Genomic DNA, 17,962 nt, shown 5'->3' on the forward strand with positions numbered 1-17,962 from the left:
GCCCGCCGCGCAGCGGCATGCCCCCGCGGTAGCCCCGCGGCTCCCGCCCGGCTCTTCTCTCGCCTCCGGCGTTTTCGGGTGCGGGCCGGGGGCAGGGGTCTCCCGCCGCCGCCGCCGGTGGCGGAGGCGCCCCCCGTCCCCCGCGCGCCCGGCGGGGTGGATGCTGGTTGCGGCGGGCGCCCGCCGCCGCGCCCGGCACCATGCACACGGTGCAGAAGGACACCACCTTCACCAAGATCTTCGTCGGGGGGCTGCCCTACCACACCACCGACTCCTCCCTCAGGAAGTACTTCGAGGTCTTCGGGGACATCGAGGAGGCGGTCGTGATCACCGACCGGCAGACCGGCAAATCCCGGGGATATGGTTTTGTAAGTGCCCGAGGCGGCGGTGAGGGGCGCGGCGCGGCGCGGCGCGGCGCGGCGGGGGCAGCGCGGAGCCGCGCGCGGACAAAGGCCGGCGGCGCCGTGCGGGCGGCCGCTGCCTCCCGCACGTCCGTCCGTCCCTCTGTCTGTCCGTCCGTCCGTCCCCGCTGCCCGGCGGCTCTCCCGGCTCCGGCGGAGCACGCTGTGCCGCCCTCGACGGGCGCCCCTCGGGCCTGTTCCCGGAGAGCGTGTCCTGCCCCCGGGGCTCCTCTGAGCACCCCCGCTCCAGGGCCTGCTGGGACCGGCACCACCAACTTCTGAAAAAAATAGGAATAAAATAACAGAGAAGGGCAGGGGGGAGCAAGGGGAGATACCTAGCGCGAGCCCGGCAGAGGAGTTCGTAAGGGGAGAGCCCTCCTTTCTATCAAGTCCTCAAGGCCCCTTCCTGACTCACTGTGCAAGGGAGATTCTCAAGGAGCAGAGCTTAGCTCCGGTTTCAAAATAGAGCAATAAATAAACTCCACTCAGCGCGTTTTGCCAGAGAGTTTGCAAAGTACCGTTGCTACAAACAAGGCTGTGCTTAATTCCAGGTGACCATGGCAGACCGAGCTGCTGCTGAAAGAGCGTGCAAAGATCCCAACCCCATCATTGATGGCAGGAAAGCGAATGTGAACCTGGCGTATTTGGGAGCAAAACCAAGGAGTATTCAAACTGGTGAGGCATCCTGGCCGTCTCCCCCCCCCCCCATTAGAATAACTTGCAGGACAAGGGCCGGATTAATCCGATCCAATGATCCGTGCTCATCCCTCCCCCCCCCCCCCCCCCCCATTAGAATAACTTGCAGGACAAGGGCCGGATTAATCCGATCCAATGATCCGTGCTCATCCCTCACTGTTTTGCTTGCGGAGTCAGGACGCTGTAGTCCAGTTACCTCGCTCCTGTATCTTCTTACTTGTACCTGTTACATCAGTATTATGCACCCAAGCTCCTGTAACAGAGCTATAGCCAACTTCTACAACAGCTAATAGGTTTTCCTGTTCTTCSCTCTTGTTACATCAGTAACGATAACATCCATTTAATCACTCTGCTTTTTAGTTTAGCGACTGCAGTACCCAATATGTAAAATAAGCCATTATTGTTCACTGTCAGCTTTCATAACAGGGTTTTCACATTGTTCTTTAGTCTGAATTCCCGTCTGGTCTCTGTGCATATCACATATGTGTATTAAAATTAACTTACTTCAAAACGGGGCTCTAAATTTGCTCACGTACGTGTATTTCATTCATCACATGCGTGCGAACTGAGCTGTGGTTGTGCACATGTATTACAAGTTGCATGGGACAAGCGCTGCCTTTTTTTAATGCTAGTTTTCTGAACACTTTTGTAGGTTTTACCATAGGTGTGCAGCAGCTACATCCAGCCTTTATTCAGAGACCTTTTGGGTAAGTGAAAATGTTTCTTAACATTCAGTTTGAAATCAATTCATAAATAAACTTCCTCATTATTTAAAATGCGTGAGAAAAGCCTTTAAGAGTGGACAGTTTCAACAGCTGCTATTAATGCTCAGAGTGCTTTATTTCAGAAGTTTTGTGTATTTGTGAGCTTTTGTGTAATTCCCAAAGATCCTCCTTTATCCTCAGTAAATCTTAATCATAATAAACCTAATATGTTGCTTGCTTCTTTACCAGCTTCAAGAATTCAGAAAAATTTAAATGGGAAATATTTTCCCTATTGTAGGACTTAAGGTGTCAAAACAATTAAGCAAATTTTGTTCTCGTGTTTCTTAAGTAAGATATTCTGCTTCCTCTCTGCTGTTTCCCACATAATAACGTTTAGGATACAGTTTTATCCTAGAAAATGAATTGCACTGGAAACAGTCTTCTACTTAATGAAAGTAACATTAGGTCAAAAATTGATTTTGGACAGATGTTATACAAGGCTTGAATAGTCTGCAAAAGTGGGCTTTTGTCTGCTGTTTTCAATAGCTTATACCATCCCTACTCAGTTAGAAAAGTCCTCTTTTTATACATCTAATAGGATCTGGCAGCTGCTCGGGAAAAGACAAGTGTGCTTCATGAGAACAATAGTGACTGTCATACTGCCTTCATTTAACTGTTTAATGATTGATGCAGTTCTTTTTTTACACCATTTCAGAAAGTGAATATTGATAGGGAGGTTTTATTATTATTTTCTAAGAGCGTTAAGAAAGTAGGTACATTTTTTTTAAAGCTTTTGAGCACTGCTCTGTTGTGGTTTTTGTGTGCTTCTCTAATATAAATAGATGGGATTTTGGCCTTTGTCAACAGAAACATTTCATTCCTTCCCTATTCTCAGTTCATAGCTTTTTTTTWAARRAAAAAAAAAGAGCTAACAACAAAACAGAAACTTTCACTCCTCTGCCCTCACGCTGGCAGTTGCCAACTGCCTGGGTAATCTCATTCCAGTGAGTTTGTGGATGTAAGAGACTCTGTTGCCACAATAGTGCACACCCCGTGTATGTGTCCTGTGTACGGTTCAAACATGCCGGTTTTCATAAGTGGTTGCGGCTCTGTTGGAGAGCGTCGAAGAACATCTGTCATGAAATGAAGAGTCTCTTTTTGTGCTGCGAGAGTCGCATTAGCGCAGGTAGACAAGCTGCTGCTGCTTAATTGCTCTCCTCGCATGTGAACTACAACAGCTTTCCGAGCCTRCGAGGTAGGCAGCAATGGTATCTCCAAGATGTGAACACCAGAGGCTTTCCAAAGGGCACAGTGGTGCGCAATTGAAGTTGATCATAAAACTAGCATGTTGCGAGGTTTTTCCATGCGCAGTAACAGACAAGAGCAAAATGAAGCGTGTTTAAGCTCCTCGTGTTGGCAGGAGCATCAGCTCGTGCCTCTTCCCCTTGCAGATAGTCGGCTGTTCCTGCATGTGCCCTTCCTGCACATGCACAGCAGTTTCAGCTTTGCAGCTGTGGGAGAAAAAGTTGTTTCTCTTTTTGAACAGTTTACTTTTAGTTTCGCATACAGAGGAGTGTGGGATCAACTGACTCTGTGCTCCTTGTGATCTAGACAGTTACTGTTCCAGTTCTTAGGCATTGGTTTCATCATTAAACCAGCAGAGCTGCAGTTAGCACATACAGCAGAAAGCACTATAAATTATTTAGCAGTTGCCAGGAGACAGGAACTAGGAGACTRTAGGCAGGGGATTATATATCATTATTTGCAAGCATCGGTAAACAAGAATTTCATTGCATTCAATCATTGCTGGAGCAGAATCACTGGAAATGTGGGTTTGGCAAAACATGGAGCTGTTTACCTGAGCACCATGGCAAGGGCCGCTCTGTGGCTGCCAAGCAAAGCATCAGGTGTTCAGTCAAGCAGTGGGGCTTGGCTGCGGGTTCCCTCTTTGTCTCTTCAATACCATCAACGAGAGCACAGGCCTGCCAGGCTCTGCTCTTGCAATCTCTCGTGTCCATGATTTCATTGGCCCTTTGTGGGATTTGAGGATAGATGAGGAGTTTATCAGACTCTGTCTTTGGATGCTTGACCAACTTGCCATTGCGCGTTTACTCTGTGCCTTGTGGAGTGCATCCTAACCCTTCCYGAATTAAACTCTGCTTTGCTCTCAGGGTAAGGCAGTGCAAGGACTCTCTCTACCATAGTTCCTTTCTCCGCGAAATGTTCATGCCCTGGTCTTCTAAAAGACTATTACATGGGGTACCAGGTGCGTGAGCTGGACTTGGCAAGAAAGAAGTGAATGAACAATTCATCAACTGCCAAACAGTTAAATAAGAGAAAAGCAGCAACCCAATCATGTTTGAGCTGTTAAGCTGCAAAAATACAGGTTTTGGTGAAACTTAAAATGAACGGAAACTATGAAAATTACCTAAACATCACTGAGGATTATTTATAAACTGAAGGCTTCCCCCCAGCACCAGAGTCCCACAGGCAGCTGTAAATATTGCCTGGGGTATGCGGAACAGAAAGAGAAACCATAAAGAGCCTCTCTCCTTCTTCCCGCTGTCCTGGCAGGGCATGCACACGTTCAACAGACAGCACAGAGCCTGTATCCTGTTTTCAAAAGTAGTCCTGTTTTTAAAAATAGTCTCTAGCTTGTCGTAACTAGAGATTTTAATAGTAATGCAAGGCAAAGGATGTGTCTGTGTCAGGGTGACTTGGAGAGCCGGCCTCTGAGTTTGTGGAAGCAGCATCGGGCCTGGAGGCTGCACTTTGCGTGGAGGCAGCTGGGAATGCTACAGCTTTTGCCTCCAGCCAGCACAGAGTTGCATTTCCGTGATCGGAGGACGAGGGAAGCATGCTGTCCAAATGGAGCAGTCTGCCATGGCAGCAGTGTCCCTCTTACAAAAATTTTGGGAAATGTATGAGACTTCACTGAAGCTACTTGGAGTAGCCCTGTAGACCACTTGACCAGGAAGCCACGGTGAGGTGGCAGAGCTGCTTTGCATCCCCCTCTAGGGCCCCAGAGGAAGGGACCAAGATGGTCACAAGTTCGTGCAGGCAGCGGGGATTGCCTGGTCTCCAGCTGTGCTTTCCGCTCTGGGTGCGGGCAGTGTGGCACACGTTCCTGCGGCGGTGCCCAGCGAGGGAGCTGTCTGTGTGGGAGATCTAGCAGCGGCTGAGTAAGTGGGTGAGCTCTTGGAAGCGAACACTGTCTCCTGCAGCAGGATCCAGCTCTTTCCATAGGTGCATGCTGGATGTCATTGCTCCAGCGTCCTGCTGCCCTGCCCCACTGCGCTGTCCCTCTGGAGTTGCTTATTTCGGTGTAACAGCTGCAAAGTGTCACTAAAGCAGCACAGTAGCACAGCRTGTTTGTTTCTTTATCAAGTGAAGGGTGATGGGGACTCATGAAGCCTGGTGCAACTGGGCCAGCTTGCTCTGGTCCATGTTTGGTCTCAGGTGGAGTCAGAAATAGTTAAACCTCTTTGACTATGAAAGTTCATGCATTGCTGCTGCTGCAGTTAGGAAGTGAAGAAAAGTCCCTCTTTGTGTCAGCTCCCCTCCTCCCTCACAGCTGTTTATCCTTAAAACTTCTCTGTTGGGTTAAAAATAAAAGGAAACAAACTTTCATCTTTTCTGTGGTTATGCTTATAAAAAGGCGTGCGCTGTCCTTGCTCTGCTAAGCCTGTGTCAGCTGGCATCCCCCGCGCGCTGACTTCCTACCTCACCCCTTCCCAAAGCTGGCCTGCAGCAGGAGCCCAGGCTGCCCGTCAGCCGCCGGCGGCTCCCACGGGGAGGGCTGGCTCACCCAGCACCTGCTGTTTATCGTGTGCCAAAAACATGAAAGGGTTTGGGGGGGGCAGGGTGGTTGGGGGAATTTCCTAAGAAAYATTAAAATCCATTTTACAAATGGCTTCAGCTGCTAATTTTCAGGAATGGTTACTGTTGTTCAGACCACATGCTTGCCAGTCAGAGCTCCTTTTTAGGGATATGTACTTATGAKCCGATCTTGTGGCTCTTGCTAAGTTTTTCTTCGATTCCAGCATTTGCTGTCTTAAAATAGATATCTGACCCAAGGGCTTGATACTGTTGTTTTGGGTGCAGTTAGCTGATGCCCCGCATCTTGTATAGATCMGCGGGACCATGTAAAACGAGAGCAGCCTGATACACTGACTTTACAGTGGCCGTGTAAATGGTGTGCTGGGCACAGGGCAGGACCGGAGCTTTTGCRGGGGGCAGGCCTTGATTAAGGATGCCCCATGCCGTTGCAGTGGAGTTGGGGGCAGGCCGGTGCACGCTGGAGGGCAAGCCTGAGCCGGCTGTAACTTTATCTTTTCAATGCGTGACTTTAGTCATTCTGTCCTTTCTGGGAGTGATTCTGTTGCCTTCGGTGGCTCTGCTCCTTATCCTCGCCAATGTGAGAGCAGCCCCAGTAGCAGTAGAGACCCRTGTTCTTTGCCCTTGTTGCAGAGCACTGAGGAGTGGCAGATKTAGAATTCTCCTGGTTTGGGCTGGTACCACTTTAACCCCGCTGCAGCAGATYTGTGCATGTGTCTTGAGTTTTCAGAGCAGTCCTCCTTGTACTTGATCTCATAATTTTTTATGTAGCTGCTGGCATTCTAGTCCGTAACTTGGTACTATTAAACTCATCCTGAGTAATWTGAATGATAAATGCAGCTCCGACCAGCCCACCTCCGAGCTGAGGACACCAGCAAGGGAACCAGACAGTTGTTGTGTTGATAATTTAGTAGCAAGGACACCGGGTCACTTCTAAATATGACTTAGATGAAGAACTTGTTCCCCACAGATGGGAGCAAGCAACATACCAGAGCTAAATATATTCTATGATCACAAAAGATGAAAAGTCTTGGACCTCAGAGTTAAAACCRAGTCTCCTATTCCTCGTTGTGTAAATCCCATAAACAGGACCGTGGCTGTCCCCTGTGCTTCTCCCGTTGCCACCATTACGTGTTTCTGCTCTACTTTGTTGTAGGCTGAGCTTCCACTAGCTCCGTTCGGGGCAAAGAGGTGCAGCTCTGGAGGCCTGGGAAAGCTGCGCAGAGGGCAGCGGCAGTGCCCCAGCTCTCTGCTTGATTCTCATTTATGGGAAGACAGAAAAAGAGAGAGATGTCTTACATACTATAGATCAAGAAAGGCACAACTGGCAGTAGAGATCACTGAAATTCTTAAAGTGGAATTTTACAAAATTCCCTGTTTTATGAATGTATTTTTTTGTTTAGAAATAGCTATTTCATTGCTTTTGCCATATTTAAAGCATTCTACATTCTACCTCAAAATATTTCATACAACAGAAAAAGGTTTTGATAAATATACTGATAATTTTGGTTTAAAAATCATTGGAGAAACCCAGTTCAAAAATGGAACAAGTTGAAAACAGTCAATTTAATACATATTTAGTATCAAAACTTTTCAGGTATATGCAAAAAATTAAAAGATGTTTCTGCAGCTTCTGTTTTCCTTCACATTGCAGAAGAAAACTGGAAAGCTTAATTAAAGGCAGAGTTCCTGGGGCTTTCTGGGTTGATTTCTGTAAGCCTCCAGTTCTCCTCCTGTATCAACAGTATGAGCCTAACACTCTGAGGTTCTCACACTGAGATTGAAGGACTCAGCATTCTTGTAATATATTGGTATAAGATACGTTCTGTTTTTCTGTCAATTCATTTCTGGGTTTGTGCTGATAAATTGAAAGGGGAGGGCTTTTTCCTCTCTGTGCAGCTGACTAGCTGTGGATAAACTTCCATGTTGCTTTTTCCTTGGTGCCAGATGGCTCTTGTTTCAGGCAGATGTTATCTCCAGCTCTGCTACCTGAGTACTTTTCAGCCTGCTTCTCCAAAACTATTTCTGTTCTGGCTCAGCTTGTCTTTGAGGGTCGATTTTTTTTTCTTTTCCTTTTTCCCATGGGTGTGGAGGAAGTGAGATGCAGAGGATAAAGCTGTAAATGTGTTGAGTCTGGCTCACTAGCAGTGGAGCTCTGGAGGTTGCTCTCAGACCTTTGGTTAAACTGAGGAGGAGGATTAGGTCTTTGTGACCTCTCTGGGTTGCCGCCCTTTTCCTCCTGCTCCCGCCCATACTGCTTCATGGGAGAAGGTGTAAGTGGCATTTCTTTTTGTTTTTTCTGTGGGATGCGGCATCCTCTCCTACAGGCAATTATTTTTTTGCATCATGAAGTCAAGATGCTYCAACACTGTAAAATGATGAATGATGGCATTGCTGGGCTGTGATAGGTTCTCAGTCGCTGTAGTGCCTTTGTGCCATTAATTTTGTCTCTCCTGACAAAATTAAAATAGATTGAAATCATGGATTACACTTTTATGTTGGTATTTGTATTTCTCAAGCAGCAGTTTAGGTAGGCTCAGCAACTAGTGGAGTTTATCATTGAATCCTGTTATATGTTTTTTTTTTCTCTTGTACTGATTCATAGCTGGGATGGTTTTTTTTACAGCAGGTTGTTTCTTTATGGTTGCCACCTGTGTGTTTACATCCTCATCCCAACAGGGAAGCAGGGAACCTGGTTGTATAGCCTGTGCTGCTGTGTAAATCTTCCCAGAAGGCCAGAGAAGGAAGAGTAGAAGACAGGCAAATTAGTTAGAAGATACTGAGAAATTGGCAGGGTTGATTGCTTTGCTGTATTATGTCCGTGTCAAATGTAATAGGCCAGGATTAATACTGGACCACATGGGAGTTGTGCAGTTCACTCTAATCTAGTTGGCTGAAGTAGCTGGCTGATGATGCAAAAGCCATTGACATTTCAGTGCATATTTTAATCAGCTTTAATAGAGGAACTTCAAGATTCATTGTCCTGTCAGTGGTTCAACCCCAGCCCATGTCAGTAAATGCTTATGAATTGTGGAGTGGTCTGGGCAGAATTAATGTCCTGTCTCCACCAAACTGTTAGTGAGCAAACCACATAAACTCTCCTCCCAGCACAGGAGTCCTTGTTGGCAGACAGGGTCTGGCTTGGCCTCTACTCCAGCCTGTAGCTCTTCCACATCATATTTGGACTTGAGAACAAGGACTTGCATTTCTCACTGTTGCTGCTGTGTGGCAACATGGCCTGGGCTGAGATAGGTATCCAAGCCTGCAAACACCCCTTATTTGAAGTTTCCAGGTGGCTCCACTGAGTTGAATACTTGCTGGCTTGGGAGCATCCTTTAGGAATTATGTTCTTAGGGTGCAAGTTGTGGCAGGATGTGACTGAACACCACAGCACTAATGTGGCATTGCAGTATTGCTAATACAAGTGCTGCTGCTTCCCTTGGTGTTATTGTGGTGTGGTTCCCCTGGCAGCTTCTGTCTGATGCACTTAAACTTGTGAATCCACTTCCAAATATATCTTCGTCTATCATCCATGCTGTGGTTGGAGGTGTTACTTCACCATAGGTGGGTAGTTTTTGTATTGCTGTTGTAGCTGTGTTCAGCTCGTTCTGCAATACCCTACCAACTAAAATGCCCAGCATCGTCTGCCTTGGCATCATCTCTAGCACTGCGTGTCCAGCAAGCTCAGATACATCTGTCAGTGCTGCTGTCACATGTTGCGGCAGTGTGGGCGTCTCTGTGGCAGCTAACATGTCAACTCTAGTGGAAATGCAGGCCAAATTCCTAGGGTCAAATGCCGGAGTTCGTGCTGTTGCTGGCAGACACAAAGGGCTCTGCTTCTTTATTCTCTGAGAGATTAAGAGGCTGGTCATGGTGGTTGTGTCTGTGTGCTGATCTCAGTGATGTTGCCAGGAGCCCTGTGTGTTGTGCCCTGGCGCAGTGGGCAGGTTGGTGCTCCCCATGTGCTCCTAGTCATGGAGCACTTCAGTGTGGGGGCCCATTCTGCAGGGCAGCTCGTTCTCCCTTACAGGCACACAGGGAGAGAGGCCCATGCACCACCTTCCCCTTACTGTTTTCCAGGTATTTGTGAGATTCCCTGTCACTAGTGATGGAATATTGCAGCAAAAAAATCCATTGTCTTCCACCTTTCCAGAACCAGCAAAACCGATTGCCGAGGTRTCCGGGAGAGCTCGGGAGCTCCTGTCTCTTTAATGTTCTCCTAGACCTGCGCCAYGTGTAGGAGGTACCCACAGCCCTGGCATAGGAAGTTCTGCTGGATGTGGATGGGAGTGGAGGGACTAGAAAGTGCAGCTAAAATGCATCCCAGTGTAAGCCTTACCTAAGATACTCAAATATATAAAATACCTCTGAGATGAGCACTCTCAGCAAGAGTTGCTGCTAGAGTACAGGGATGGCCTCAAAAGCTCCTTCCTTGCCCTTGCCGTTTAGGAAGGGGTGTGGGACACGTGGCCGCCTGACATTTCTCCTTTCTTTTTGGCTGTCATTTGGAGTACTGCTGGCCGCCAGCCACACAAGACCTGTGGCACTCYGTGCTCCAGCCCTGCTAGTGCCGCACAGAGAACCAGGCAACTGCAGCTTTTAAAAAGTCCGCTTGCAAATACAGCCCTTTCTGCTTCAAATTCTCCTCAAGCCTAGCTTGTCTCTTTGAGGAGGCTGCACCTCCTGGGGAGCCAAAAGCACTCCCAGCGGCAAGCCTCACCTAACACATTCAGATCTCTCCACTGAGGACTGCAATGAAAATGAGCTGCTTTTGTTCTATTATTATTATTATATTGCACAGTAAAAGCAGAACCCAAGTCTGCATCTCCTCTGCCAACGGCTGTGTAACCATGTCTTTTGTTCTGTGTCTTTTAATTTGGATCCTGAGGCAAGTGTGGTGTCGTGCCGCGTAGTTAGGAGCGAGCGTGGGTTAGTGTCGCGGTCCTGATTGCTGCCCTCCTGCACCGCGATGGCCCTCCCGAGTCCCTCCCGCAGGCACTGCTGGCTCTAAACTTAGGTTTGACCACGTTCATTGTGTTTTGTGGCCTTTGCCAGTGATTATTTGTAATGTCATAAACATCTCTTATGTCTGCTGTTCACGGGATGACTTTGATGTGTGGTGATGATTGCTGATCACTTGATTGATGYTTTATAATCACATTGTGTATCCTAGATGAAGTTCTCTTCTGGCTTGCAGGGTTCTTGTGAGAAATGGAGGCAAGCTGCAGCGAAGAAGGGAAAGGCATCTTAAAACACAGATGTGACTCATTCTAGAAGTTAAGATTAGAGCTTGGTGATTTTTAGAAGAACAACACAAAAAAAATGTATGTTTTTCAAAAGATCATCTTCAAAAATAATGGAGACAATATTGCAGGACCTTTCTGTGGATGTTAAATCTAGCCAGCAGATAACTTCATTGTACCGCACTGKTTTTGTGTTTTCTTTGTAGCTGCTAGTAATCAAAGCTGACTTTACTTTGGGTTGTATGTTTTGTTTTGATTGATAAATGAGTTGCCATCTGTTTCTCTAATTCAGATTAAGTCCGAACTGCATAATATCCTGATTGAAATTCCTAGCTAAGTTATTAAAAATTCACAATCCGAAAGAACTTTCCCATTTAAACAGAAGCAGAATCTGGAGTTGCCAAATGTGATTTTTGGTGCAATAAAGTATGGTGTTTAGAATCATAGAATCAGTAAGGTTGGAAGGGGCCTCTGGAGATCATCTAGTCCAACCTCCCTGCTCAGCAGGGTTTAGCGTGCATTTATTATATATGTTTTCAATTGGGATTTATTTTTGGAAAGGGAGTACAGGAATACTTAGTCAAGATTTTTTTTTTTATTCAAAGTGGTATTGAAGAGAACGTTATTTTGCTTGTTGAAAGAAAGTAGTTTAGGACGCTGCAGATCTGCTGTCTCTTCGGAGCACCTCTTGGGAGCTGTAATGGAGRAGCTGTGTACTTAAAAGCAAAACCAATTTGCAGCGTTTCTTTGGGACGAGCTGCRACCGTGAGCCCAGCTCCCCCAGGCATGGCAGCAAGCTGCGAGCTTCACGCTCCGCTGGCGGCCCTTCCTAGGAGCGCGCTGTGGCCCCCGCGGCCCCGCGCTGCCAGACGGCCGCTTCCTCCCACCCGTTGTTCGCTGGCTCTGGCGCTCTGTCAGCACTCGACGCTGTATCGGAGCCACTGGGGAGCCTTTGCCCAGACTGTGACAGGCTCAGAGGGCAATGTTGTATCTGTGCATTATTTAAACAAAACAGAAATAACAAAAATGAACGAACCTCTGGGTTTGGACTGGGGTCAGCTCTTCTGAAAAGGCTTGTCCCGCTGCAAGCAGATGAGAGAGTGTAAGACATTACGAGCCCTAGGTCTGACCTTGCACCTAACCTCATGTTCTGATTCAGCCACCTTTGCCTTAATTTAGATCAGAACTAAACCAAACAAGACTGAGCAAATTCGTCACCTCATTTTGTTCTTGTTAGTCAAACAGTGATGTTGAGTACTGTGTATTTGAGGATGAAGGGCCATGAGGTCCCTCTCTGGGCACTAAGCCTGGGATGGCTGTGACCCTTGGAGGTGCTCTTTCTTCTAATCAGCCAAAAATCGAGATGATGCTCACAGCCATCCCTCTTCTTGCTGTCCCAGGTGCTGATGCAGCACTACTCTGAGGCAGCCCTATTTTATCTGAGGACTCTGATTTCCAAGGCAGCAGTTACTGTGATGGGCAAGGATTAGCAGTAGTGCTGTCATAATGAAAATTGCCTTAAGAAAGATCACAGTCTGGATCTGAATGGGGAAACAACGTAAAACTCTGTTCCAATGTGCGCTTGTTTGCAGGAAGCCTTTCTCCCTGTCTCCTACCTGCAGAGTGAGTTAAACCATCTAGCACTGGCTGGAAAGCAAATGGAGACAGACTTGTAACAGCTGGATAGAGGGAGCTAACACGTGCAGACTCACATAGATCCCAGTATATTGTAGGTAGTYGCTAAGACCTAGGACAGCCAAGCTCAGGGGACAGATTGAGTTGTGAAAACCAGTGAATCTTCCACCAGCAATTTCCAGTTCCCATTTAGGAGTCTCCACATAGCACCAGAGCACTTGATCCTCCTGTTGAGTTGTCCAAGGAATCTTCTCATGTTTCTAACTCTGGTGATCAGATGGGTGAGTGGGCAGGATATCCTTTTCATGAGCAGCTGAGCTGCTTTAAAAAGCAGTTTAGGCATGCACGAGCCTATGTCTTGTGAAAAGCCTGTAGGAGGCTTTTAAAAGTGGTCATGGTTGAAATGTGCTGTCACACAAATCCCCACAAAACTCTGGAAGATATTTGGATCTGCATAAGCTCTTTATGGAATTTTGTCTTGATTATTTTTTTGTTTGTTTGTGTTTTTGTTTTGTTTGCCAAAATGAATTGGGATGGAAGAGTGGAAAGAGACTATATCTCTTGAGGATGTTTTTTGGTTACTGCTGTTCCGTTGTGCAGTTTAGCAAGCAGCTGGCCAAAAGGACTTTTTCCATAGCATGCATTTTTTGGTGCACGTGGCTCTGATATTTCAGTGGTCACATGCTGTTAGGGGTGTGCAGACTGTCACCAGCGATTTCTTAAACAAGTCCCAAATCTGTCAAGCTTGTGCACAGCAGAGTTTCTGCTCTCAAGAGCTGTGCACGCAGATATCGTTGGCACTCTAGTTATACATTCAATTACCTATTTTTGCCTGGACTGTAGCAGTTTGTGTGGACAGATTTAACCTCAAGTTTGCATAGTTTTTGCTCTTATTCCTATATATTGCCATTTTTTGTRGCCTCTTTGGAAGATCTGGCCCTTTCATTCTGCTTCTTTCCCCCTGCCCTCATCCTCATTARCAGTTTCTAGCAAATTAGTAGGCAATCCTGCAGTAATCATCTCCAGGATCTTTCAGTCTATAGACTTTAATTGACTGTGGCATTATTAAATTCCTCGCAGAAGAATTACTAAATTCCTCAGGGCTGGGGCCAATGGGCTGTTTACAAGCAGCACTTTAGGGCCTGAATCGAAAGGACGGAGGAGATGCCTAAGGCCCCAGGGACCGCGGGGCCAGGCTGGCTGGCCTGGCATGGCTCTAAAGCCTGGATCCCAAAGCTCACGGGTGTGGAAGCAAGTGGTGGCCAGCAGCGCCGGTCCCAGGGAGGCAGCGCTGGCACCCACCAGCCGCCCTCCCGGCACAGAGGCAGCGGCCATCCTTCAGCGTTCCTGCGCAGCCGGGCGGCTTGCTGGTCAGCCACGATCCGCCACCCCAGAGACACTCGTGTCACTGCTGGAAGTGAGACATTAAAGGTCACGGGGCATGCAAGTGGCGGCCGGTTGTTGCCCTGCTGCTGGGCCGAGGGGCTGTTGACACAGTAACTACTGAGGAATATTACTCAGGGGAAGAAAACCAGAATTAATATCTTGTGTTTTACAACAAACACCCTGTAGCATTGCCCTAAACATCCAATGTTATGGAAACACCAGCTTAAATGTGCAGGGAGTGATAACAGCTGGCAAGCTGGGAAGCCTGCAGTTATTCCCTGAAGACACTGGCCATCCCTCAGAGCGCGCTATTTTGACAGCACGTGCACACAAGGCACCGTGCGTTTCTGGTACAGAAATGTGCCAGGCAGGGCTGGCACCGGGGCACCAGCTGCAGCAGGAGGGGACAGGGCTGGCCTTGGAGGCGGTCACTGGCATCCCGGGGACCGCAGGGCTGAGGCTATGGGAGCACCCCAGAGGCCCTTTCCCTGTCTGTGATGGTTGCTTTTTCCTGAGTGGATCCTGAGGAGCCTCCAGGAGAGTTTGTGCAGGGAGAAGATTCCTTCCACCTGCCATGCCAGCATGGGAAGTCTTGATTGCATCAGTGCTGAGAGATGCAGGAGGCAGCACTGATGGGGACAGGCAGGGCATTTCAGAGCCAGAAAGGCACAGTGAGCAGGTTAAGGGTTTTGCATTGCAGCTCTCCAAGGGGGGGAAGAATTTGAGACCCACAGCCTAGGCAGCAGGAGATAAGACRTACAGGGACTATACTGGAGAGCAAGGACTGGGCACCAGGAGCAGGAGCTCTCTTGGAGGGCTCACAGCCTGTGCTTTGCCTTRCACTACTTCTAACCTTGGATTTAGGGGCATTTTGCTTTTTCTTCCACCCACTCTGAGCTGGCACTCCTCGCAGGAGGGCAGCACCACCGAGCAGCACCACTCCCATGGCCGACACGCTTGAGTTTGGGGCAAGGGTGYGGGGCTGGGGGGGCAGCAGCCCTCGCTGACTCTCTGTCTTTGACTCCACAGACTCACGCCTCACTATGTTTACCCTCAAGCTATCATTCAGCCCAGCGTGGTGATCCCTACCCCCGTGCAGTCTATCACGTCTCCCTACATTGACTACACCACCGCAAGCCAAGCCTATTCCCAATACACCACCGCTGCCTACGACCAGTACCCCTACGCTGCCTCTCCCGCTGCTGGCTTTGTGGGATACGGCTACACGGGCGCAGTCCAGCCACCCCTCACCGCCAGCAACCCAGCGGCGCCTGCCACAGCTTTCGTTCAGTACCAGCCCCAACAGCTGCAACCCGACCGCATGCAGTAAGGGTCCTGCCCACGTGCTCACCGCGTAGGACAATCTTTTACCGTGGAAGGATGCGACTATGACGGCAAAAGAAACAAAAAAAAAAGTACAAAAGAAACAAACAGGAAAAAAAAAAGAAATCCCCCCTCCTCCATTTTGTCCTCTTTATTTAGGTGCGTATCAATACCTAAGCTATTTATAGTGTTAAGGGCAARCCCAAACCTTTGCAGTCTGACTGGGCTCATGAAAAAGGACTTTGGTAAGTTTTTTTTTTTTTTTTTTTTTTTTCCAATCTAGACTGATATTGTCATGAAGATGTTCATAAAGTGACTGAAATGTTTTACAGGAAAACTACAGATTCTTGCACACTTTGCGGTCTGCTTCCATCCCCTGTTGTCTTCTTTCCAGTCCCTACCCCTATCTGCCCTGTCAGCCCTCCCCTCCTCACCAAACCTACAATCCTCTTATTTACTGTTGAGGTACACAGGTACTCGGAGAACATGGAAAAAAGCAATCTTATTTTTTGGTTGTACAAAAACTTTGTAATACTCAGAGATGCCTTACAGAAAAAAAAACAGAAAAGAAAAAGAAAAACTATTTTTTAATATTTATTGCGATTTTATTCGCATGAGCTGTGAATTGCAGACAGAAGAATAGTATCTGCCTTGTTTAATTCTCATTTTACTAAATTATTGTATGTAGGTAAAAGTTCCTAAGTAATTGCTGAATCACTTCAACATGCAAAAGGGAATATAGGCTTGAAGGAGAGCGGAATATTCCTTTAGTCAACGCACTGTACTATTTTCTTATTTTAATTGTTACTCTGTTAAGATTATCTCAAATTTAGGTATATTTTTAAAATGCAAAAAAACCAACCAAGAATACAGAACATTTTGTCTACTTCGGTAGATCTTTTGTTGTAATGCTGCAACCTATGGAGACATTTACAGTATTTATGTAAAAGAGTTTTGGGGGCTGTTGGCCAGCAAAGCTTAGGAGACTATCAAGAATGAAGTGAAAGGGGGGGAAAAAAAGAAAGGTATTGTCATTGAACAAATGGGTAAACGTAACCTTTTTATGCCTATATTGCAACAGCCAAATAAAGGAAGAGAACAGACAATGTAAGTTAAGTGCATTTCTACAAAGAACAGCAATAAAATATTTTAACTTTTAAAACGTTTCGATAATGTATGATACCATGTTTGCTTGACTAGAGTGTGTTAGGGATTGCTTTCAAATGGATCTCGTTCAGCTGCGTTGGGCCTTGGCCCGGGAAGGTGGCAGGGTGGTTTCAGAGCAGGGGTCCGCCCCGTGCAGTGAAGCGCGGTAGGAGCCCTGGGGCAGTGCGATGTCTGCAGGGTGCCGAGTGCCCAGGATGGGGCCTCAGCCTGCACCCCGACTGGGGACCGTGTGGCTGTAGTGGTAGGTGCTCGCGCCTCACCGGTGCAGAGCAGCAGTGTAAAACACTGCCATCCTATGAGAGTTGACAGCTTGCACAGCTCAGGTGTAGAACTGGGATGTGAGACAGTGGGTGCCAGTGGGATCTTGCCCAGCATTCTCAGGATTTTGCCAGAAAATCTGCCTCCTGCCAAGCATTTTCCTTTCCTTGTTGTTTAAAATAAGTTTTTTTTTTTTTCTCAAGATGAATCCATCCAGAAGTCCGTGGTATACCAAAGTGCTGCCTTGGTTAAGGGCTGGGTGTCTGCGGGCTGCTGTGATCTGGCAGGGCTTAGGCAGGCTGCAGGCAGCCGTGAAGCTCCGTGGCATGGTGCTTTCACGCCCCAAGCCTCCTTCGCATTACTCATGTGGCTGCTTTTGACTTTCCCTTGCCTTTAGTCATTACTTTAGTCATTTGGTTTTCAAATTTTGACAATTACAAACTTCACGTATGTGTTTTAAAAAGTGAATAAAGTGGTTCTCTTTTAACATACTAGTTATCTAACTCATCTCTGTAAAAGCACMGAAGGATTCTCATTACTTTATATCTTGCCTTGGGTTTTTCATCAATCACCAAAAGAAGTGCTACCAGGGCTGGTTAAGCAGCAGTCGTGTTAGAGGGGGAGAGAGGCAGGGGGCAGGTTTTGGAGGCTCTCAGAGCCCCACCACGACTGAGCTCTGCGTTGGTGCCGCATGCCGGCCCTCGTCTTCAGCCAGGACCTCCTCCTTCCTCAGCAGGGAGACCGAGGCCTCCGAAGATTAATTTCTAGTTGACAAATGTGTCCAGTGCGTCTTAAAAGAAAAGAAACCACCGCACCTAAGCCACTGCCCAACCTGCCGGCTGCGGAAGCGCAGCTGGGTGGAATAACAGGGCAATCCTCYGCCGCTCCATGCGGCTCACCGTGTCGCAGGGAGAAAATTCAGAGAAAATTGTTGGGGAGAGAAAGCACAGCGTCCGACGCGTCGCCGAGAGGGCGGCTGGGGAAGGCCCCGGCTGCCGAGGGAGGTGGGAAGCGTGGCACTGGCCTTGGAGCTCGGCAACGGAGGCGGCGGGGGCGCTGCCGAGTGCCGTGAGGGGCACCGGGAGCGCTGCCGAGTGCCGTGAGGAGGTGATGGTCTGGTGCAGGGTGGCCGCCGGCCTCTCCTGGCCGTGGTCCCCCCCGCCCACCACATAATGGCTGACCCCCTCTGAGGGAACATCTCCCCAGCCTCCCCGTTGGCATGGAAACTTCAAATTCCTCCTGGAAAACCACCGCGCTGGCCCTGGCAGGGCGGACTTCAAGCTGTGTGGGCTCAGCTGCGCGCGGCTCCCTG

The 17,962-nt window shown here is 48.1% G+C and overlaps 1 protein-coding gene across 1 annotated transcript; it reads left to right on the top strand.

The window, feature by feature from the left end:
• The first annotated feature begins 16 nt into the window (after positions 1-16).
• Positions 17-16,387, top strand: RBM38 (RNA binding motif protein 38). Its single transcript, XM_085314109.1, has 4 exons — positions 17-368; positions 953-1,076; positions 1,750-1,804; positions 14,932-16,387. Exons 1-4 carry the CDS (start codon positions 201-203, stop codon positions 15,230-15,232), a joined length of 648 nt encoding a protein of 215 aa, XP_085170235.1. The 5' UTR covers positions 17-200; the 3' UTR covers positions 15,233-16,387.
• Positions 16,388-17,962: the final 1,575 nt, after the last annotated feature.

This window comes from Rhea americana, unplaced genomic scaffold (genome assembly GCF_003343005.1).
Source record: "Rhea americana isolate MKP2758 unplaced genomic scaffold, rheAme1 scaffold_4, whole genome shotgun sequence".
Lineage (NCBI taxonomy): Eukaryota > Metazoa > Chordata > Aves > Rheiformes > Rheidae > Rhea > Rhea americana.